We start from the raw sequence: 23,456 nt of genomic DNA, 5'->3' as shown, positions 1-23,456 counted from the left end.
GTTCCCTCTGAAGAAACGTAGTTTAAGAGAAGGAGGTGTTTTTTTCTAGGGGGTTTAGCTGCACGTTATGGGAGCAGTGTGAACGTGAACGTTTGAGAAAGAAGCAATTTCTCACTTAAACTGAAGTCTCGAATTCAAGCATCTGAAAGCATCTGAACTTGTGCGACAAGGGTGTTTTTTCTTCCACTATTCTCTCGCAGCGTCAACAACCAATCGAATTCAAATTTTCACAGGTTTATTCTTTTATGCATATAATGTTGAGATACACAAATAGAGAAGACTGGTCTTTGACAATTACCAAACGTGTCCAGTGTCTTTAAACTGGAACAAAATCAGTTTACCCCGGAGTTCATCACAAAGATATTACATTATGTTTCAATTTAGTCCCAAATCGGTACAGTCTAAAAAAACTGTTACGTAGGCTGGAAGGCTTAACTCAATTAAACATCTAAGTCAAGGCAAATTGATTCTCGTGCCTTAATAGACGTTTTAATGCAATTTAAATTAGATTTATAAACCTCGCCGCAACATTTTCAGAGAAAGGGGAGGGGGACGAACGTCAATTATGGCCACTAAATAGGCTAGTTTATATCAAATAGATAGTCTGCTTTTCAATCTTGTGTTCTGAATTTGTTTCTATTCATGGTTATATACAAGGATTACTTCATGATTGTATAAGTTAGCATTATAAAAATCCAATTTGCTTGGATCAACCCAACTCCTAGCACACGATCAATTTATGAGCTAATTTTAAGAGAAATATGCTTCCGTTTTTACAGTTCAGCAAATTATTTTAAACACAGTTTTGGTTTAAAGGGTCTGTTTATATTTTCGTTTGGTTACGACTCTGAAAACGAGTGTCAGTAAAACTCAGTTGTAAGAAGTACATCAGCTTTGGATCATTACTAACGGAAAAAAGTGAAACTTAGATACAAATTCAAGGGTATGTTGAAATAATGGCATTTCTACTGTAAGGTATTCTCCTGGGGGTTATAGATTTCAAGGAGCATTTGGAAAAAGTATCCAAAGTACTAGAGAAGTAGACCAACAGGATTAAAAATAAAATATTGTCTGATTTTCTTCACCAGGCCGACATAAAAAGTCTGAATCCAGCCAAAAATTCTGAGCAATCCCACCCCTGGACATAATTCATTTTGATAAACTGTTCACTTCGAAGTAGGCGACTGTGGTTATAAATGGACAAAAATGGCAATTGTTATCCTCAAACATTTGATTAAAACAAGCTTCCCCGAAACGCTTATGAGAATAACGTGTATTCCTCTAGTATCCTGTGGACATACTCCCTCCGAATTTTCTGCGATTTCTCAAAAAAAGCGACCGCCTTTAGAAATGAAGTTTTCACATTTTAGTTTCATCATAGACGATGTGACCTGTGACATCACATGTTTACAAGACAGCCACAGAGCCTGGACTTCCCGCAGGCACGATTTGTACACAGCCTTATAGAAGAAAACATAAAATCTTGTATTTTATGGAGATTCACTGTCTTATTATTATCAACTTTTGATATGAAAGGGGGCACATCTCAAAACTCGTCCAGCTTTTGCTTTCGTAATTCTTGGATTTATGTGGAAATTATGACACAAAATGTCAACTTTCCCATGACCTGTGCAGTATTGTGCCTGCCAGAATACTCAAGGTCACACTTCTTGTAGTTTAAGTTTACATGGTCTGTACATCTCAATTATACAGGATAAAAACAATCTAGCGGTTCCCAAAAACCAAAGGTACACATTGCCGTTAAACATTATGCCTTTGCTTTCACCACTGATGTCCATTCAAACGGGTTATTTGCTTCCACGCAACTTAAAATTTCATCTCCACAACCCATGTTCAATTTCGCCCTAAATATGAGCTAACCTACTACCCTTAGCTTATCAAAAACATGATATCCACAGAGACGCTAGTCTTCCTGCCAGTCCCAAGGGTCAACAATAAGATCTTACACTGTATTGGTCTTGATTGTTCGCTAACTAAGGATACAGTGTTACTGATTGAGAGCAGACTACGAGTGCAGTGTAAATTACATCATAACACTTTCTTGATATACGTCATCAAAGGCGCACCATCCGCATTATTCTTACTTTACCCATTTTACAAAGAGCCAAGATTGATCTTAACCGCAAATCTCTCTTAATTGCAGGCTAAGTGTGATATCATATTACAAATCACCATGGTGATATTGCATTACTCACCATCTTACGAACAAGATTGATCTTAGTGCTATGTTTATTTTTCTACCTTCAATCCAGGCAAAAAAGCAAGACAGTTCTTTTCAGACCTGAGGAGTCTCCCGAATTCCGAAAATCTACTTCAAACAGAACATAATCTACTCTAGATATATACATTTTCCTTGTTTGCATTGACACACTTAATAATAGAGTAGATTTTCTACAGAAAGTACAACGTCAAGTCTCCCTTTTATCGAAACCAAAAATCCTACTCTTAGATGGCTGTCGAGGGTATTTAAGCTTTTTTTTGAAAAGACATTTCAACAAAAAATGATCAACAGAACACGAATTAAACTCGGTAAAAAAAAGATAAAAAACGCCAGCGGCATCTTCTGCAAATTGCGACACCTTGCAGTCGACTGATTTTCAAATAAAAAGTTAACCACTTACCTTTGATCTTCGAAGAATCTTGGTCAGGAAAAGTTCTCAAATCTTAAAAGCAGCTGGAGCATTGCTTATATTAAGCCATTCCCATGACAACGTCAAGACGTTTCTGACATTTTGTTCGTTTGACTTCTCTACTCGTCTTATTTATAGTCACTCAGCCGAATCTCACAGTTCAAAGACGTAGACTAGTCTCATCTTATCACAGCCTGTTGCTATCTCTTGTCCTTGTTCAATTCTTTCACGGAACTCCTAGCTTCATTACTTTGACCTTAAAGGGGAGGTAACCATTTGAAGTCAGTATCAAGAAACAGTTAAGAACTTGATAATCAAAAATGACAAATGTGGTGTCAGCATCATAGGTATATATGGGGCGAGGGGGCAACTGCTCGCTAAAATTCGGGCAAAACAATGGGGACATTTCTGGCATCAGCAAGAGAACAACTGAAAATGGACAAAGATCTGACCCGTGTTTTTTCTACTTTGTACAATTGTTGGTAAATCGACCCTTCTGCCCCGGTTATAGTTACGAATGGTTACGAATGTCTGTCATCAGTCTTAACATGAGACCCAGGAACTTTAGGTACGATTTCAAATTTCTTAACATTCGGGCGATTATTAATTATATGGTTTTGGTTTCTAGCTTTTAATTTTTTTTTATTGTTTACTTGATTTAGTTAGTTATAGGCGTAAACATACATGGAGTAAACTGTCAATTATAACACCCCTCCTATTCATTGACAATCTCCGACGGTTTCAAATTAATTCAATTGATTTATCTTTTAAGTAGTTTCTCCATTTACCTTTAAGATGACACATTCAGCCCAAGACGTTGGCACCAGCAGGCAATTTAGCCTTCGATTGCAGCAGTCTTCAACACCTCTCATAAATACATTTATATTTCCTTCTTTCATTGTGCCTTGTTTTGGGTCACCTTGAAAAATAACCAAGTAAAAAATTCAACCTTGTAAGCATTTACACCGAGAAAAAAAATAAACCACTCCCAAATATTGAACAATTTACTTCCTCGAGGTTTAAAGGCATGGACACTATTGATAATTACTCAAAATAATTCTTAGCATTAAAACTAACTTGTTAACGAGCAATGGAGAGCTGTTGATAGTATACAACCTTGTGAGAAACGACTCCGTCCGAAGTAACGTAGTTTTTTAGAAAGAGGTAGTTTATCACTTAAAATAAAACACCCAAAAACCTAATTTGTGTGCAACAAGGGTGTTTTTTCTTTCATTATTCTCTTGCAACATTTCGACAACCAATTGAACCCAAATCTGTACAGTTTGATATTTTATATTGGGGTACACAAAGTAGGAATACTGGTCTTTGACAATTACCAAACGTGTCCATTGCCTTTAAAATTAACATGTGTTAAATTTGCATAGGGGATAAAGAAGGTTATTTTTGGTGTTATACCCTTACAAAAGCACTGTATACTCAATACTGTTTTGAGGTTTAATAATGCAAATTGTTGCAAAGATGTCATTGTTTTATAGAATATCCCTTCTTTTAGAAAGGTTTCCCAGATTTATTTTTGAACCATTCTAGCTGGATGTCACTTTTAATCACAAAAAGGCAAAGACAAACCTGGGGAAAAACAATCCTACAGTTAGAAACCTCAATAACAACATTATGGAAATAAAAACCCAATAAAACCGCATGGACAATGAACAAACAAATTAATCAAATAAATAAATAAACAAACGAAACAAGAAACAATTTATTAGTAAATAATACACATACTTGCAACTTGTAATTTTCAACATGAAATTCTATCCCACCAGAACTAGTACAGTATTTTTTTTATTTTCAATGGCATAACATTCCAAACAAACAGAAACATTCAGATGATCTGTTGTAACCAGCAGGTGTGAAAATAATGCATCATTTATAGCCACCTGAACAAACTGATTTATAGACAAAATAAAATATAAAACTTTCTAGAATATAATTTTCTATTCAGTGACATTCGGTAATGTCTGCAAGCAAATATAACAACATTCATTTGCAAATATTGTTTAACTCTGCAGTTACACAGTCCAGAGGGCCTTTATTTGCAGCAGCCTATATATTGCAGTTAATGAAGTGAAAGTGATTAAAGAAATAGGACATATTTATTTGTTGGACATTTTGGTTCCCAGAAATATAGCGTGGGAGCATGAGAGAGGGGAGGGGGTAATATTTAATTCTATTTTCCTAGCCTGGATCTTAGGTGTAATTTATATGGATAAACCAGGATATGCAAAACCAGCCTCTTGAACATTTCATAAAATGTCAATAATTTTGTTGTGTCTGTTTTTCTTTGTGTTGTGTTTTGTTTTTGTTTTGTTTTTGGTTTTACTGCGCCTTGAACACCCAGCAGGGTGGATATGTGCGCATTACAAGTCTTATTATTATTATTATTATTATTATTATTATTAATAAAAATAAATTAAATCATTAAAATTATTTGCCCTCTGAAGAAGAAACAAAGATAATAATTTTGATGAGTATGCATAGCTTTTGATATCATTTTCAGGCTATAAACAAAATCTCGAACAAAATAATTGTATAACAACTAAGTCCAAATCTGGTTTACAAAGGAAGGACTTAATATCTGCGAATTTTAAAAAAGTCCTTCATTTTTTCCTTCCTGTGTAAAATCCTACTCGACACCCATTCTACTTTGTAAGTTGTCACTTTCATTATTTTGTCTCGAGAAAATTAATAATAATTGTTTTAAAAACTATCATCTGATCACTGCCTAAGCAACTGAAGTACGTCACGAGGGTTGACTGTACGCCAAGCTGATTATTTCAAGGCACCAACAATCACTCCATCATTCAATTAAGTACAATAATAGGTCCCCTTGGGATCACTTATATCCCCACCTTCCCTCTCTCTTTCTCTCTAGTTGACCGAGGTCGGAATCATGATGAGATTTTCAAGTTCTTGTCCATCCCTCATTAATTTAGGGAGATCAGTTGGAAGCAACCCAATGCCAATGACAACGACATCTTTATAGCGGAGCTCTTGTCTAAATCTCCTGTTTCTCCTTTCATGTGTTGGTATTGGGTGATAAGCTGGGGCCACTTATAAATATTCGCTTTTTATGTTAAAAAAAAAACTTCTTGATATTCTCAATTTTAATGGAAATATACAACCCCGAGATTCCCATGAGCAAAAAGAATTTCACATTAACCGCGTGGACTGTTACAGTGAACTATTTATACACCTGGGTGAAGAGAAGCCCATTATGGTTTAGTGATTTGCTCATTAAAACCAACAATCTGAAGTGACAGCCACTAATAGTTAGTTTTAAATCGCATCATGATTGCATCTTGTGAGATTTCACTATTTATACACCTGGGTGAAGAGAAGCCCATTATGGTTAAGTGTCTCGCTCAATAAAACCAACAATCTGAAGTGACAGCCACCAATAGTTAGTCTAAATAACATCATGATTGCATCTTTTAAGATTTCACTATTTATACACCTAGGTGCAGAGAAGCCCATTATGGTTAAGCGTCTTGCTCATTGAAACCAACACTCTGAAATGTCGGCCACCAATTAATCACATCATGATTGTGGCTTTTCAGATTTCAGAATACTAATTGCTCCACTTTCTTCAAGTTGTTGTACCTGGGTGGGGTCGTATCCAAGGAGCTCCTGGAGCACCTGTTGTGTGTGTTCAGCTAAACGAGGCGGGGGAAGTCTAGCATCGGTCTGGATGGTACTGTAATCAACAGGTGGTCCTGAAGGAAAGGACAGAGAAGTCATTTCAAACATTTGTTTTAACTCAAGAACTTATTACAATTGTATATAGGATTTGAGGCATTGCATGGTGAGGTACCAATATGTATTTGGTTTGCGGTAACACCATGTGTGTATCTACTTGCCAGGTAGAGTTTATTCTTAGAGAACCATCTGGTCTTGATATATATTATTACAACTGATTTCAAATTGCCTCCTAGAGAATCAGCCCAACCCCAACACAGACTCCTAGCACCCCAAACCTAAACAAAGCACTCCAAAGAAACACCCTACTTCTAAACAAACTAATCCTGCTAAGAAACAAACTAAATCTAAAACAAAATTCAAAAGAACAGCCCAACCTAAAAATAGCACTCATAAGAAACACCACAACCTCGAAATAGTCTCCAAATAAACACCCCAAACCTAACTCAATTCAAATTCAAAAATGGTTTACACTAAAACGAGTTTCGCAGTTAAAAACTGAATTGCACATGCAAACATCAAATATGTAATTACAAATATAAAATCGCCTAAAAAGAGAAATCCAAACATAAACAAAAATAACCTCAAAAGATACACCTCAAACCTAAAAAATAGCGTAAAAACACACCCTAACTGAAATTTAGCCTAAAAAAAACACCCTAAACTTAAAAATAGCCTTCAAAAAAACACTTAACCAACAAATACCCTCAAAAGAAAGGCCCCCATAGGCCTAGAAACACTTCGAAATCTAAACCTAAAAGTAGCCTCCGCAGAAAAACCTTTACCTAAAATTAGCCTCCAAATAAACACCCCAAACCTTTATAGACTCAAAATAAACACCCTAAACCTAAAAATAGCCTCTGAAGAAACCTCTGGCTAGGTCACTTCCCCCTTCCTTTCCATGTAAAATAAAATTCCCAGCTACATCCCCCCCCCCCCCCCCCAAGAAAAAAAATATATATATATATTTTGTAGGATCCTGTTTAAAACAGCTTTCAAAATTTTGTTATTTACGCTCTACCACTTATGTTCAAGTACATTGATGTACATAAACAATAATATAGATTGGTCGTCATAGATGGCCATCATCACAATACAACACAAAGCTCGAAGCAACGCAGAGATTTTTTGTTTAACCCACTAGGGATTCAGAAACCACTTAGTCCTAACTTTCCTATGAATGTGAAGTTTCCGCTATTTCATTGTTATAATTTGATTCATGTCAGTTATGTATATATTAGAGTTAAGTCAAATGGTAAGTTGTAACAACGAGGGAAAATGGCTGGGTTAATTTTGAATAATTGTTGGTCAAACAAAGCGAATTGACTAGAGCAGGGGGAATGAAATAAATTACATTTTGTAATGAGCTTGATGTCAGTAACATAGTAACATAGAAAAAGAGAGGGGAAAGGGGTAAAGGGAAGGATCCAGAAAGAAGCGGGGAAATAACAGCCAATCAAAGTTTCTACTGCAGAAACAATTGGCGGCTATGAACCAATAGGAGTAAAGTGGCAAGGACAAAGGATGCTTAGTATGAAAGGATGGGTTACTGGACCATAAAAGTAGTAAATGCATTGTTCGATAACAATGCAGGGAAACATGAAAGGGTAGGATTAGAGAAATAATATTATAATAGAAATAATATTATATTAAAAAGCTCTGATTGTGCAAATGTTATAAAGTCAAAGACCAAAAAATTGACTTTATCAGAGGAATAATTATAAAGACTCTAAAGGGTTCTTTTACATGTGTTACACAACACATTAGATTATAATTCTTTATTGTCCGCATAACATATACAGATAATTCTTTTCCATTGGCAATTGGAGACATTAAAAAATTATGGGACCAACGGCTTTACGTCCCATCCGAATGACGAAACAATGGTCAAGTGTCTTGCTTAAGGACACAAGTGTCACGGCTGGGGATTCGAACCCACACTCTGCTGATCAGAAACACCAGAGTTTGACTTTGATGCTCTTAACCGCTCTGCCACGACACTTCCATTATGTGATGCTGTCAAGCTAACTGAGTCGTTTGTTGCAAATAAAAATTTAAAAAATGATCTTATTTGATATTGGCAACCTCCTTCCTGATAAGTAATATCAAATAAGGCTTAAAATTAGCATTGAAAGAAAATGTGCGGATGTGTGCTCAATAAACAACTCAACTTTTAACAAATTGGCTGCCGATCAAATTGCAGTTCACATATAAGTTCAACTTAATCACTTTCGAGGTTCTTTATAGCCGATGGCCTGTCAATCTATATTTCTGATCTTCTTCATAAATAAATTTCTGTTCGTCCTCTTCACTCTGCTGGACAATCCCTACTGATGCAGACTACTTTTTCCACTAAATTTGGTCAAAGAGCCTTAAACTTTATTGCACTCTCGTTATGGAACGATTTACCCCTATCGGATTCCTCCAAGCTGACTCTTTGATTTTCAAGGGACTTTTAAAGACTCATTTACTTTGAATCTTTATTGTTGTAACTATTGCTTTATATCTTTCATGTCAGTGTTTTATGTTATGTGTTGCACATACAGGCTCCTACATTATGTCTAAATAAATGTCTTGAAGTACTATTATTAAAATAAGCACCTTGAGCGTCACTGATGACGGATATGCGAGCTATATTAAAAGCTACTATTATTATTTTTATTATTATTAGTTAAGGCACTGAACACATTAGGTAATTACTCAAAACATATATCAGCATAAAACTGACTTGGTAATAAGCAATGGACAGCTGTTGATAGTATAAAACATTGTGAGAAATGGCTCCCTCTGAAGTAACTAATTTTTAAGAAAGGGGTAACTTCTCATGAAAGTATTTGAATCTGAGAAAGACTTCAGGCCTGAAGCCTTTCTCAGGCATCTGAAAGCACACAAATTTGCGCAACAAGGGTGTTTTTATAGGATTTGAGGCATTGCATGGTGAGGTATCATTGTATATTTGGTTTGCGGTAACACCATGTGTTTTTTCTTTCATTATTTCTTTGCAACTTTGATGACCGATTGAGCCAAAACTTTCACAGATTTTATATGTTACGCATACTGTATGTTGGGATACACCAAGTGAGAATACTAGTCAAGGTGTCCAGTGCCTTTAACAATCGTGTTAATAATTGCCTCCACCTGTCCTTACCTGGTACTCGCACCTGCCCAACGGTAGGATGCTCCAAGCTCTGGATCATCTTATTATGAAGAATCTGAGGATCTTGAAAGACTTGCTCCATAGATTGAATGGGACCGTAGGGGATACTACATCCATCAAAGACATCTTCCCATTCCGATAGCGTCTTCTCTTGAAACCTGGCAAGGTGGACAAATTAAATTACTCAACTTTAGATTTGGAGTATACTGAGTACATGTAGGTGATTGTGAAATTTTAAAATCTATGGTTTATTATGGACTGTAAAGAGGTCCATCCATAGCAAGGTGTTTAAAAGAGTGACTGCTCTATATTCCGACAACCCTATGTTCTGACTAACCTATATTTTGAAACCCTGATGTAGTTTACATGCTAGGGCTGGGGTTAGGGTTAGGAATAGAAAATTAAATTATGGTGTCTGTTTGTTTGTTTGTTTGAATAATCTTACCATCTCGGCAAACTCCCACAAAGGGATATAAACACCAAGCTAGCAACAGTCAATCTCTCACATACAAAAATCAGTTTAATGTCTATGATTATGAATTGCACAAATCAAGAAATTGTGATTCAGTAACTAGACAACAATATTTATTCCAGTCATTCTGAACATACGGGTGTAGGAAACAAAGTGGAGCAACCATTTAGTTACAATCCCAGTGAACAGTGGTGCTATTTATATACAAATCTGACCAACAAAATCCATCAACCAAGGCAGTAGTTGGGGAGGGATGTATCACCCCTTTCCAAGACAACAAAGAAAGTTGTTGAGACATATAGTTTTACTTGTTGGCAAGAAGGACGTGTCTTTTGCAAGCGCTGTATATATAGACTCAATACCAGTACTGGTAAGTACGCCGGACATGCTAAAATAATTGAGAAGAATATTATATTAACTCATTTCTCTAAAACTACAGCACCTCAGCTAGTAATATTTTAAGGGAAGCTTTCTAATATCATTATTTTCAAACCGTGTCAGTTTAATGTAAATCTGTGGACTGTGTGTTTTGTGTCCTTACAAAAAGTACCAAAACCTTTTTTTTAATTGGTAATATCTTACTTACCTTTGAGACAATCCTTCTATAAGTGGTGTTCGGTTGGCAACCCTTAATTCATTAGATTCATATCGCTCATCATTTAATAGATGATCCATTTTCAGAAGCTGAAAAAGATGGGGAAAATGTCAGGGCATTGATGTAAAAGGTAATGGCAATCTATTTAAAGATCGCAACACCCGTTTCACACAATGGGGGACTTTTTGGATGCTCTGTGGCACCAAAAGTACCAGTTAATAAATTGATCTTGGTAATGTGCTCAGAGCTATATAAACAATGGAAATTTACGTGGGGCCCAATTTCAAAGAGTTGCTAAGCACAAATGTTTGCTTAGCATGAAATGTTTGCCTCGATGAAAACAGGACTACCAACCAAATTTTCACGTGATTTTCAGGATAAGCAAACAACAGCTGAATACCAGTAACAAGCACTATACAACAAATGGAAATTTAGTTGGTAATCATGTTATTATCAAGAAAGGAATTTCATGCTAAGCAAATGATCGTGCAATTCCTATGAAATTTGGCCCTGGTAAGTTTGCTGCCACCTAGCATTCCAAAGTCTCCCATTATAGACACATTGTGTTTTCTTCATAGGTATTTAGGCCTAACAGCTAAAGTACTAACTAGGCCTACATGTAGTAATTATTGCATAACAGCTAAAGTACTAACTAGGCCTAGTACTTATTGCATAACAGCTAAAGTGCTAATTAGGCCTAGTACTTATAGCATAATATGGATTGCATTGGTTTTATTTTATAAAAACGATATAAATAAATGAATTAAACCTAGGTAACCTCAGGGTTTTAGACAATTTAAACACAGAATAAAGAATATCTCAGAAATGATAAAGTTATCACATAGTATTAAATGTAGTAGATGTTAAATAAGCAAAGTGTTCGAAAGTAGATTAAAAACATCTTCTGGTGGTCCAATGCTTTGTGGGCGTGTGCCCACAGGAACGCTCATTTGCAAATTAAAAAGCCAGAATTTAGAAACGCACCTAAAAAAGAAAATGAACAGAGGACACCAGCTGATCAGCTGGTGAACTGTAAATATAGTAGAGAAGTATAATTCATAATAAATGCAGATTTTTGTCCAAATATACATATAGAAGGACTAGTTTTCACATAAACAAGCAAAAAACAACAACAAATTACAATTAACCATGAAAAAAACATTTAACGCATTCAAAACAAAATTCATAAAAAACAGTAATTGCAATCAATCAATCAATCAATCAATCAATCAATCAATCAATAAATCAATTCAATCAGGAAACATTTATTCAGCACCAAAATCAACAGAAATTTTCCATAGGCGCTAAAGACAGTTACATCAAGTAAGTTACAGTACACTTGTTGAAAAAGATAATTTTTTTGCGCAATTTCTTAAAAGTATGAGTACTCTAAGGTCATATCCAAATTAGCGGCTACGGCTACGGTGGTTGCTGAGGGTGTTGTTAAGGCTGCCTATACCTCAACGCATGATGACGCGGAAATCTAGCCGTAGCCGCCAGTTTGGACACGACCTGAGCAACCTTGAGGCAAATGACATCTGAGGTGAGACAAAAGAGAAAACTTGGGTACCTTGCATAAAATCTTAAAGTGACCATTATTGCCAGCTCCGACAATAAGAAATCTGCCATCAGATGTCTTGAACGCCTAAAACATTAAACAAACAAAAATCAATTTCAAAATAAAAATACATCATATCAGTTTTGAGGTTTACATGTTTTGATGATCAATAATTTCTAATAATGTGACCTTATTGTGTTGATTCAGATTTAAGTATCTCTTTCTATATCTCTAACTTTCAATAAATGTTCCCAAAGACATAAAAGAAAACAATATTTATTAGAATTTCAAAAGACAACACATTATATCAGTTTGGGGGTTGACATATGTTTTGGTGATCAATAACTTGTAATAAAGTGAGATTATTTTGTTGTTTCAGATGTAGTTTCTCTTTCCTCTCAATTTAAAGTGCATTGAGATGTTATTGTGATTTGCTAGAGACTCCTTAAAACGCTACAGGGTCGCTGAGCTCACTCACGCTCATGTTTTTATGCACAAAGAAAAGCTATCGTTTTCCTCCTTTGACCCCAGAGAGGGCGCTTTTTACACCCAGTGAAAAACATACCTGGTAAGGGACGATGCTACTATGCCCAGTTCCCCATCTTTTGGCCTCCATACCTCCCATTAAGTAATTAGTTCCAATGTGAGACATGATGGCGACCTTCACAGAGAAACAGAATAGAATAGCAATTTTTTTTCAACCTTAATACATTCAAAAACAGTTGTAAAAATTACTTAAAAACTACAATACAATAAATTAACTGTACACATTTGAAAAACATTTTAAAAAGGAATCCGTCAGACCGAAAAGCAATAGCAATAAGGAAAATACAAACAAAACAACAGAAAAGCGACTGAAAGGAGAATGGGCGAGAAATTTAAAACTAGAAGTTGTAAAAATAAATTTATAAATTTCACAATGAGATCAGCAACAAGAAAAAGATTTACAAAACAACATAAAAAACAAATTAACGTATAAAGTATAACAGAACTAATACAGAATGAACTACAGAGCAACTTAAAAAACATGAGATAAAAAATATTTGTTGCTTTATGGCTAATTATTGGGTTGGTTGTACTGAGGACTGTACTGATTAAAAGCTTTATTGGATCAAGCACGACCATCTGACCATAATTGATATTATTTTTTTTTTTAAATAGTGGTCCCTACTGGATTGCACTGTTTGGTTTGGTGGATGTGATCAGATTTAACCAACTGTAATAGTATTATAGTATTTTGTCCGCAATACTTCAAATTATTATTATTATTGTTATTAATTTTTAAAAAGATTTATAACAGTAGGATTTGAAACTTTGCATGGTTGAAATACGATATGGAAAGGTTTGTGGTAACACCATGTAAAGATTTATATAGCGCGTTTCCAAAATAGACCAATGCGCTTTACAATAAAAAATTAAATTATATACAATTGAAAGCAAAAATGCACACATATAAAGGCACAAGAAACAGCACATTAAAGAAGTATATAACAAATTTGAAAAATATCAAACCTACGGGAAAAGCTTTGCCAAGAAAAAATTAAACACGCAACATTAAAATTCATTTGGAAAGAGGAAAGTTTTTAAAAACTTCTTAAACATTTATAAACTAGCTTATTGAATTTTGTTAGAGTGAGGACAAATTCTAATACCTCACCCCACGGCGTCATGGTTCGGAGAAAACAGAGTCCACAAATACAGTGGAAATAAATGGATGTATAATCACGAGGAAGAACTATAAGATAAGAGGTTGAGGAAACCTTGAGAACTCACTTGGGTTGAGAGAAGGTTGCAGTCGATCTTCTGCCCCTGACCAGTTCTTTCTCGGTGGTAAAGAGCACCGAGTATTGCCGCTTTGGCAAACAGACCCGTTGATAAATCAGTCATGGCCACGCCCACTCTCACTGGATCACCTTGCTGGATAGCAAAAGTAATAACAACATTAGGACCACACCCATGATATGCTACAGCCACACCCATCAATGACCAATTGAGCTCAAATTTTCACAGGTTTGTTATTGTATGCATATGTTGGGATACACCAAGTGAGAATACTGGTCTATGACAATTTATCAAAGGTGTCCAATGCCTTCAAGACTAAATGTTTATGTCATAGCCATGCCTTATCACCATAAATTAATAATAAAACAAATCCAAACACAACAACCCCCCACACGCATTTTTCATTGCCACACCCAATCTTTTGATCCTCTTACCTAAAACCAAAACCATTTTGTAAGAGATGTTAAATTTGCATCGGGGATAAAGAATATTATTTTTATTTTTTTTTACCCAAACACTGATGTGTGTTAGCACTGTATACTCAGTACTTTCCTGAGTCCTGTGAAAAAATATCACAGGCATTAATTTACTCGGGTGGGATTCGAACCCACGACCCTTGCAATTCTAGAGCAGTGTCTTACCAACTAGACTACCGAGGTTGCCCGGTAGCTAGAGGCAGTTCGAATCCTATGTTTTGGCAGCGGGTACCGTTTTGCTTAACCACACCCACTTTAAGTCAAAGCCACACCTATTGCATACGTTAGCTTACTGGCTTACTTGTGGTCCAGTGATGTGAAGGAGACCCCCCATAGCGGCTGCCACTACATCGTACCCACCACGCCCAGCATAGGGTCCGTCAGGCCCATAACCTTAGTACACAACCACAAAATCAGAGATAAACCAAGCTGCCATAATGTTTGTCATGTTCCCTGTCTACATTAGTAATGCTGAACACTGGTTTGTAGTATACCAAAAAGGCACCAGACTGTTTTTGTCCCTCTAGTTTCAAGCCCGGTTCATATTGCAAATGAAAATGCTATACGAATTTTGACGTCACAAATGCGCAACGAATAGTTTGCAACAGCTGAAATGAGTTATTATTGCGAAACATACGCAGCGAAAACAGAGCTGTGAGGTCAAAATTCGCTTTGCATTCGCATTTGCAGGAAGTATGACCCGTCTTCTGTTTAGTAAATGCATTTATTTGATTTCATTCAATTACAAATTTCTTGGCCCACAGTCAAAATTGGATGTAATCAACATTAATCAATTAGGAATAAATAGCAATTTAAAAAAAAACATTACAAGAAGAGTTAAGAAACTGAAACAAAAAACCTGAAAACAGAAAAATGGACAAAATGTTTAATCAACAATTACAAGTAATAAACAATGACTGCAAAATCACAGTGAAATATAGGAAAAAGGATAAAACATTGCAAGTAGAATTAAAGTGTAAATAAAACATAAAACAGAAATGGGTGAAATATACAATCAATAACAATAAGCAATAAACAATAACTTTAAAATCACAGTGAGATACATGTACAGCAATGATCTGAACGGAAGACAACAGTTCAAAAATAGTTGGATTAAAAACAATCAAAAATTATCAAAGTGATAATAACAAAATTATACATTTTTTAATTATTTTTTATTTTTTATATTTACCTGTGATCGAGCAATAAATGAGAGAGGGTGCAATCTTTCGTAGGTCTTCATAGCCGAGACCGAGCTCTGTCAATTTACCAGGAACGTAGTTTTCAACAAGAATGTCACTCTTGGCCGCTATCTTCTGAATTATCTTCAGACCATCAGGATGTTTTAGATTCACACATATACTCTGGTTGTAGAGACAACAAAGATGAATTATTGGAACATTTATTTTCACTCTTTGATCGTTAGGGCCATGTCACACTGGATGGATCACCGGCCCGAGGTCAGTTATTACATCGTCAGGCCAGTTAAAGACACTGGACATTATTGGTAATTGTCAAAGACTAGCCTTCACATGTGTATCTCAACATATGCATAAAATAACAAACCTGCGAAAATTTGAGCTCAATCGGTTGTCGAAGTTGCGAGATAACTATGAAAAAAAAAAACACCCTTGTCACACGACGTTGTGTGCTTTCAGATGCTTGATTTCAAGACCTCAAATTCTAAATCTGAGGTCTCGAAATCAACCTCGTGGAAAAATACTTCTTTCTCGAAAACTACGTCACTTCAGAGGGAGCTGTTTCTCACCAAGTTTTATACTATCAACCTCTCCCCATTACTCGTTACCAAGTAAGGTGTTAAGCTAATAATTATTTTGAGTAATTACCAATAGTGTCCACTGCCTTTAACTCAAGACAGGACAAGCCTAATGGCCTCCTGTTTTCAATACAATATATTTGTTTACAAAAAAAACGATGTTAAAATTCATAAAGCTGAATGTCTTGTCTTACCTTTTTGTTTCGGTTGATCGATAAAAAGTAGCAACTTTCGTCAGCAACAAACGGTGGACCCCACTGGCGAGTATCATCACCAACTCCTGCAGTAATCAATCATTTAACTTATAGATAACTGATATAACTGATAAATAACTGATATTTATAACTGATGAAAAAAATCAACATGAATACCATACCTTGAACTTTGCTTTTGAAGGGGCACAGCAATTTTCCTCTGGTAAGGGGAACTTCCATGGGGAAAATGTGAATTTGTATGGGAACATTGCAGAGGGCACCACAGGGAAATCACAGGGCAGCAAGACAATTGCTATGGGTGCAGTTGGTAATTTTGAGGCCTGCACTACACATAAACGTATATCTGACTAATATAACTCTTTGTTCAGACGACTTATCAAAACCATACATGTAGCACTTGAACAAATTTCTTTAGAGAGATTTGCATCTCATTGACAACAAAGAATGTATTTCGAGATCTGCTCAGCGAAGAAATCAGTTAAGAAAAAATCTTTTTCTACACAAACTTTAAAATGTCTTCTGATGCAATAGTGGCAGCAGGCTTACCTGGTCTTTCCACTTTGATAATGTCTGCCCCTAGATCACCGAGCATCATCGTACAAAAAGGACCTGCAAGTACTCTAGAAAAAAACAAAGTTTGTTTCTTTAAAGATGAAAAACAAACCAAAAAGCTCTTTTTACATTATTGAATTTTCTTGACAAGAAAGAATGTAAGTAGTAGCAATTGTCCAAACTTTCTAGCCCCTTTGGTCCAAATCCACAAAGTTACAATCATTGCATATAGACTTATTAGTTTGGTTACAATTTTTGACAACAAAATCATATAACACGGATGTTTTACAGTGATATAAATCATATAATTTAAAACAATAACCAATTGCAGAAAAATGCATAAATAAGTACAGATAGGCCTACTCAAAAGCAAAATAAGAAACGGAAGGAAAACATGCATCGATAACACTTTAATATTGAAAGGGTTAAAAATAAGAAGAAAAAGGCAAACAGACAATTAAGTTTGAAATGGTAGAAAACCAAAGGAAAAAATGCACAGATAAACACATTCATATTGAAAAGGCTGGCAGAAAACAGCAAAAATAATGCATCTATAAGTAGGTCACACCTGAGATTGAAACGATAGAAAACAGAAAAAAAATGCATTTTTAAAATGAATAAACAATTGAAAATTGAAACGATAGAAAACAGAAGAAAAATGCATTTAATGAATACACAATTGAAAATTGAAATGGTAGAAAACAGAAGGAAAAAATGCATATAGGCAGTTAAAAATTGGAAGGGTAGAAAACAGAAGAGAAAATACATAAATGAATAGACACTCAAAATTTAAATGGTAGAAAACAGAAGAGAAAATGCATAATTTAATAGGCACTGAACATTTAAATGGTAGAACCGGAAGATAAATGCATTATTACACTTCATTAAAAGTTGAAGAATGGCAGAAAACAGAAGAAAAAATGCATGTATAATAAATAGACACTTGAATTCAAAATGAGTAGATGAAGAAACGCATAATTAAGATAACTAGACACTTAAAATTTGAAATGGTGGAAAACAGTAAGGAAAAAATGCATGAATAATTACTAAGGGAAAAACAGAGATATCTCGACCGCCATGCATAAAATACAGGCACTCAAAAAATTAAGACTCAAGGTTATAAACTTCACCCAAAGCAAAAACTAAAAAGCAATGACCAAACCAACCTTGTAAGGTCTAGCACCCTGACACCTACCAATGGAGATTTGAGTTCAGAGTTTTCAGTTGGGTTCTTCTTGGCATCTTGTGTTTCTGTGTAAAAATAAAATAATATTATTTTCCAACAAAAAGGGCCTTTTAGGTTGCGTTATTTCTTTGTTTTTAATGTATTTCAAATACTACTTTAGATCACATCCTTCTCATTCAAAGCTTTACAAGATCATGATGTAGGCACACATGGTGTAGGACCCCAACTTTTTAAAACTTGATTTAAAACCCTAACAACCTCTATCCCATCAAACTCCAACAGCAGGTTTTGTTGGGATTTGATGGGATGTGTACTGTACATCTCTGATATGGTGTTGGGATATGATGGGATTAGGTATGCAGGCCTTGGGTAACAGTGTTGGGATTTGATGGAGTGGATGGAGTGGGTTAGGTGAAGTTGGAGTTTTGGGTAGTTATTTCAATGGATTAGGATAAATAAACAATTGATAAGGGTAAATAAACAATTGATAAGGCATGTAAGATGCTGGGGGTTGTGTGTGCTGCATTTTTTATGCACTGAAAAGTGAACAATGTATTTCTTGCATAATTATGGCAGACCATACCATTTATTTGCTGGGGTGTATATTTATTTTGGGGGTTAAATATGGCATTTTCAATAAAATTTATAACAAAGGCTATATCATAATGGAAAGCATTATGATGAAAAGGTAAGTAATATTATGTAACCTTATGTAATAATTTAGTTAACAATGGCAAGTTTTGCTATAAATAAGGGTGTTTCTGGGGCTCATCCCCAGTCTTACATTGACTGCACCAAGTCAACATGTGTTCCAGAGATGTTCTCAATCTGCAACAAAACTTAACAACTGAAGAAAGAGAAATATTAACAGGAATGGCGAAATCTAAAAGAAAAACCCGGCCAGAGTCTGAGTATGGAGGAAAGATCAAGAAGGGGAGTGGTGGAGAGAAGGTAAAGCCTACAGGAAAAAGTAAAGGAAAGGAGAAAAGATCCGGGAAAGCCAGGGGTAAAGGCAAGGCCCCTCTTTCTGATGACACTGCTCGCATGGAACGGCTCTATCAAGATGAGTTGCAGAGTCTCAGGGCGGCAATACGTGCCAGTATCAAGGATGCTGGATTGAGTATGAGCAACAAGGTCTATCGGGCAATTGTTGAGACATCAGACAGCGAGGAAGAAGAGTTTCTGGATAGGGCTGTGTCGGAGGCTACAGCAATGTCTCCATCGTGCCAGGCAGTCGAGACGGAGGGAGAGACTTCAGAAGACGAAGGGGAAGAGGAGAACAGTGTTGAGGAGGAAACGGATGGGGATACAGGGCAGGAGGAGGAGAGAGGGCAGGAGGAGGAGTCAGGGCAGGAGGAGGAGACAGGGCAGGAGGAGGATACAGGGCAGGAGGAGGAGACAGGGCAGGATGAGGAAGGAGACGTTGCTGAAACATCAACTGCTGGACCATCAACCCGACCATCAACCCGACCATCAACCCGACCATCTACCCGACCATCAACCCGACCATCAACCCGACCATCGACGCGACCATCAACCCGACCACCACCTAAACAACCAAGCATGAGGAAGAAGAGGACGAAGAAAGTTCTTCCTGCAGATTCTGATGACGACCCGGACCCCCCATCTGCGTACCAACAAGATCATGCCCCTGATGAAGAGGGATGGAGTAGGTGTTTGGAGGACCTCAGCTTCAGGTCATTCAGGGGGAAGAACCATGGGCCAACTTTCAAAAGGAAGAAGACTCCACTGGAGTACTTTTTCAAGTTCTTTCCCCTGGTGCTCTTCATCTCCATGGTCAAATGGACAAATCTGAAGCTGAGGGCCAGCCGACAGCAGTTGACAAGTCTCCAGGAGCTGAAGGCATGGTTTGGAATACACATATTGATGGGCCTTGTCAAAATCAACAACTGCAAGGATTATTGGTCGTCGCATCCAGGGCTGAGGAACACACTAATCTCCACTACGATGAAGAGAAACAGATTTGACATCCTCAGCCAACATCTAGCATGCAACAGGCCAGAAGACGATCCTGAACTCATCCGAGACAAGGCCCATCGATATTTATCCAAGCGTACCAAACCCCTTTATCCCCTACAGCCGTTGTGGGACAAGGTTCGGAGACGTTGTCTCAAAAAGTACAATCCTGGCCGAGAATTAGCCATCGATGAAGCCATGATTAAGTATCGTGGTTTCAAATCCAGCGTGAGGAAGTTCTTTATGCCGCTGAAGCCGATTCGTGCTGGATTCAAGATATATGCCATAGCTGAGTCAGCAACCGGGTTCTTCTTGAACTTTATGATTCATCCCCATGGAGAAAAGCCAGCAAAGATGGTGGATATTGCGATGGATGTAGCTAAGCAGCACTTGGGGAAATACCATCACATTTTCACTGATAAATTGTACACATCTGTAAGCCTGGCACGCTTACTTCATTCAAAGCGAACATACTTGACGGGAGCAGTGAAAAGCAACAGTAAGGGACTGCCCCACGACTTTTCACCAAAGCAAAATAAATTGAAAAGGATGAACAAAACAGCTCGGGGCACCTTTTACACCCGCCAGAACGGCCAACTTACTGCAACTGTGTGGAAGGATAGCCGGGTCATGATGTTGCTGTCCACTGCTCACCAAGGATGGAGAGACCCGGTAACACACACCCTCAACAGAAAATGTACCGATGAAGCGACAGGTCGGTTGAAGGCCAAGGTCATCCCTGCTCCTCCTCAAGCAGTAGATTACACCAGATGCATGGGAGGAGTAGACCGAGGCGACCAGCTCCGATCTTATCATACCTGTGCGAGGAAGTCGCAATACTGGTGGCGGGGCATTTTGTTTTTCCTGATAGATGTCGCCAGAGTAAATGCTTGGTTGGCATTCAAGCATCACCACCCAATTACCACGAATGACAGCAGCAGTAGCAGTGACGAAGATAAGGAAAAACAAAATGTCCCCCAGACAACCAAGAAGACCACCCACAGCCAGTTTGTGTTGCAAGTAGCCAATGGTCTCATTGATGGATTTGCCAGGGGAGACACTCCAAGGCAAGTTGTAGGATCCTGCCCTGTCCCCGCACACAACGCTGCAGGCCACTTCTCAACAAAGATGCCTGGGCGGTATGCACGGTATTGCCGTGTGTGCAGGAAGAGGAACGTGACAACCAAGAGTGGCAAACCAAAGACAACGAGACGAGGCTGCCCAGTATGTGGAGTAAGCCTCTGCCCAGGTGAATGCTTCCAGCTGTACCACCAAGCCACTGCACCACCGGCTGACTCCTCCACTGCCACCAGCACCGAGTAAAGAAGTCCCAAGCCAGCCAAACTCCCAGTCTACTTCGTGCCATAACAACCCCCCTCCCACAACTCCCATCCCACCCTACCTCAAAGTCACCCTAATAAAAAAAAAAAAAAAACACTAAATGTATAAAAAAAAGGCAATGATGTAACGGTTATCTGTGAACAGCCAGTCGGTTAAAAGTCGCTGAATCTGAAACCATGTGCGAGGAAACATACACAGTAATTGGTCTGAGCCTACAAAAAACAATAATTTTTAGAAATTTATAAAAATATCTGCACTGAAACAGGTGTTGGGATTTGATGGGTAAGGCACTGCAGGCCCACACTCTTCATACTTTGTAGTAAGCCAAGAGTACACAACCCATCAAATTCCAACAGGTATGAGCCTGTTGGGATTTGATGGGATGGGTACTAATGCAGAATGTGTGCTGTTGGGATTTGATGGGTTGTGTACTGTGTACTAGCAGTGTTATTCCTTGGTGTTGGGATTTGATGGGATGAGGACTGATATTATAAAATATACTTAGGAGGTTAGGGTTAAAAAACCTGCCCACACTGTAAAATGCTAAATTTGTCCCAAAAAAATACACACAAAAATACTTTAGTCTAGAAGTCTCATAGAATTTTTACCAGTAAATTAGACCCAGTGACTGGGGCGCTATATACCTTTTTTCGAAATTTTGACATTATCGGCAGACCCAGTGACTGGGCCGCGAGATTCCTTTTTTCGAAATTTTGACATTAGCGGTCATGTCAAAATTTTGAAAAAAGGAATCTAGCGCCCCACAGATAATGTCAAAATTTTGAAAAAATGAATCTAGCGCCCCAGTCACCGGGTCTACCAGTAAATAGGAAATTATTCATTGATTCTTGAACCTTTATCCTCTGCTCAATTGTATATGGAAAGTCCCAGGGCCCGTCGAGTTATTCTCTCTCCCCCCTAAGTACAAAAAACCCCAGTATGCTATTGCTATGCTACACCGCGGTCATTAAAATGTAGGCTACAACAACGGAAGGCACTAAAAACTAACCTCTACAGCGGTTCGGAACTTTTTGTGTGCTCTCGGAACATTCCGGCACGATTCGCGACGATCCCCCACGCAGCAGGTTTGGGGAGTTGCTACATAAGAGTGGACTAACCACTAGGACCTGGTTGTTAATGATTTCATGTCTAAAAGATGCAAGTACTGCTTCAGACCTCTTTATTCAAGTACATTTGTAGCAGCAGGTTTGGGGAGTTGTTACATAAGAGTGGACTAACCACTGGGACATGGTTGTTTATATTTTCATGTTTAAAAAAGATGCAAGCACTGCTTCAGACCTCTTTATTCAAGTACATTTGTAACAGCAGGTTTGGGGAGTTGTTACATAAGAGTGGACTAACCACTAGGAACTGGTTGTTTATATTTTCATGGGATAACTTTCCGTATGGCGCCACCACTTTTTCACTCATTTTTACAAAAAGGGATATCTCATTGAGGTAAATTAGATACTATATTATTTCATATCGAATGAAAAAGTGGTGGCGCCATACGGAAACTTTTCCTTTTCATGTTTAAAAGATGCAAGCACTGCTTCAGACCTCTTTTATTCAAGTACATTTGTAGCAGCAGGTTTGGGGAGTTGTTACATAAGAGTAGACTAACCACTAGGACCTGGTTGTTAATATTTTCATGTCTAAAAGATGCAAGCATATGCAAAATGACGTCATAAGGTCATTCTCGCTCGGGTATTCTCCGATGGGCCGAACCGCTGTGGAGTTTAGTATTTAGTGCCTTCCTACAACAACACACCCACACAATAATCCACGACCACACCAACAAAAATGAAGTTAGTTCGATGTCGTCAACAAAACGCTTCTCAAATGAAACTTTTAACAAGCCAATGTACAACCAAATCTTACCAAAAGTCGCAGACAAAGCCCTTGAGTTAATATGCACACACTTAGTGGGAAATTTAACATTCCCATCCAGCAATTTTCTAAATAATATCTTGACATCGACCAGACGAACTTTTCGCATG

The 23,456-nt window shown here is 37.3% G+C and overlaps 1 protein-coding gene across 2 annotated transcripts; it reads right to left on the bottom strand.

Annotated features, from left to right (window-relative positions):
* Window positions 1–2,671: 2,671 nt before the first annotated feature.
* On the bottom strand, window positions 2,672–23,456 carry LOC117300186 (succinate--hydroxymethylglutarate CoA-transferase-like). 2 transcript variants are annotated; one of them, XM_033783910.1, is made up of 14 exons: window positions 23,338–23,456; window positions 18,119–18,203; window positions 16,947–17,020; window positions 16,380–16,465; window positions 15,601–15,772; window positions 14,710–14,801; window positions 13,924–14,067; window positions 12,716–12,811; window positions 12,163–12,237; window positions 10,584–10,681; window positions 9,517–9,683; window positions 6,273–6,385; window positions 3,440–3,570; window positions 2,672–2,907 (listed from the first exon to the last, which is right to left on the bottom strand). In XM_033783910.1, the coding sequence occupies exons 1-13, from the start codon at window positions 23,453–23,455 to the stop codon at window positions 3,547–3,549; spliced, it is 1,344 nt and encodes a 447-aa protein (XP_033639801.1). In that variant the 5' UTR covers window position 23,456; the 3' UTR covers window positions 2,672–2,907; window positions 3,440–3,546. The 2 variants fall into 2 exon arrangements, with proteins under 2 accessions (XP_033639801.1, XP_033639800.1); XM_033783909.1 differs by lacking the exons at window positions 2,672–2,907; window positions 3,440–3,570 and having other exon boundaries at window positions 5,085–6,385.

This window comes from Asterias rubens, chromosome 15 (assembly GCF_902459465.1).
Source record: "Asterias rubens chromosome 15, eAstRub1.3, whole genome shotgun sequence".
In the NCBI taxonomy this organism is placed as follows: Eukaryota; Metazoa; Echinodermata; class Asteroidea; order Forcipulatida; family Asteriidae; genus Asterias; species Asterias rubens.
The sequence above is the reverse complement of the archived record's forward strand: the minus strand, read 5'-3'. Positions and strand labels throughout refer to the sequence as shown.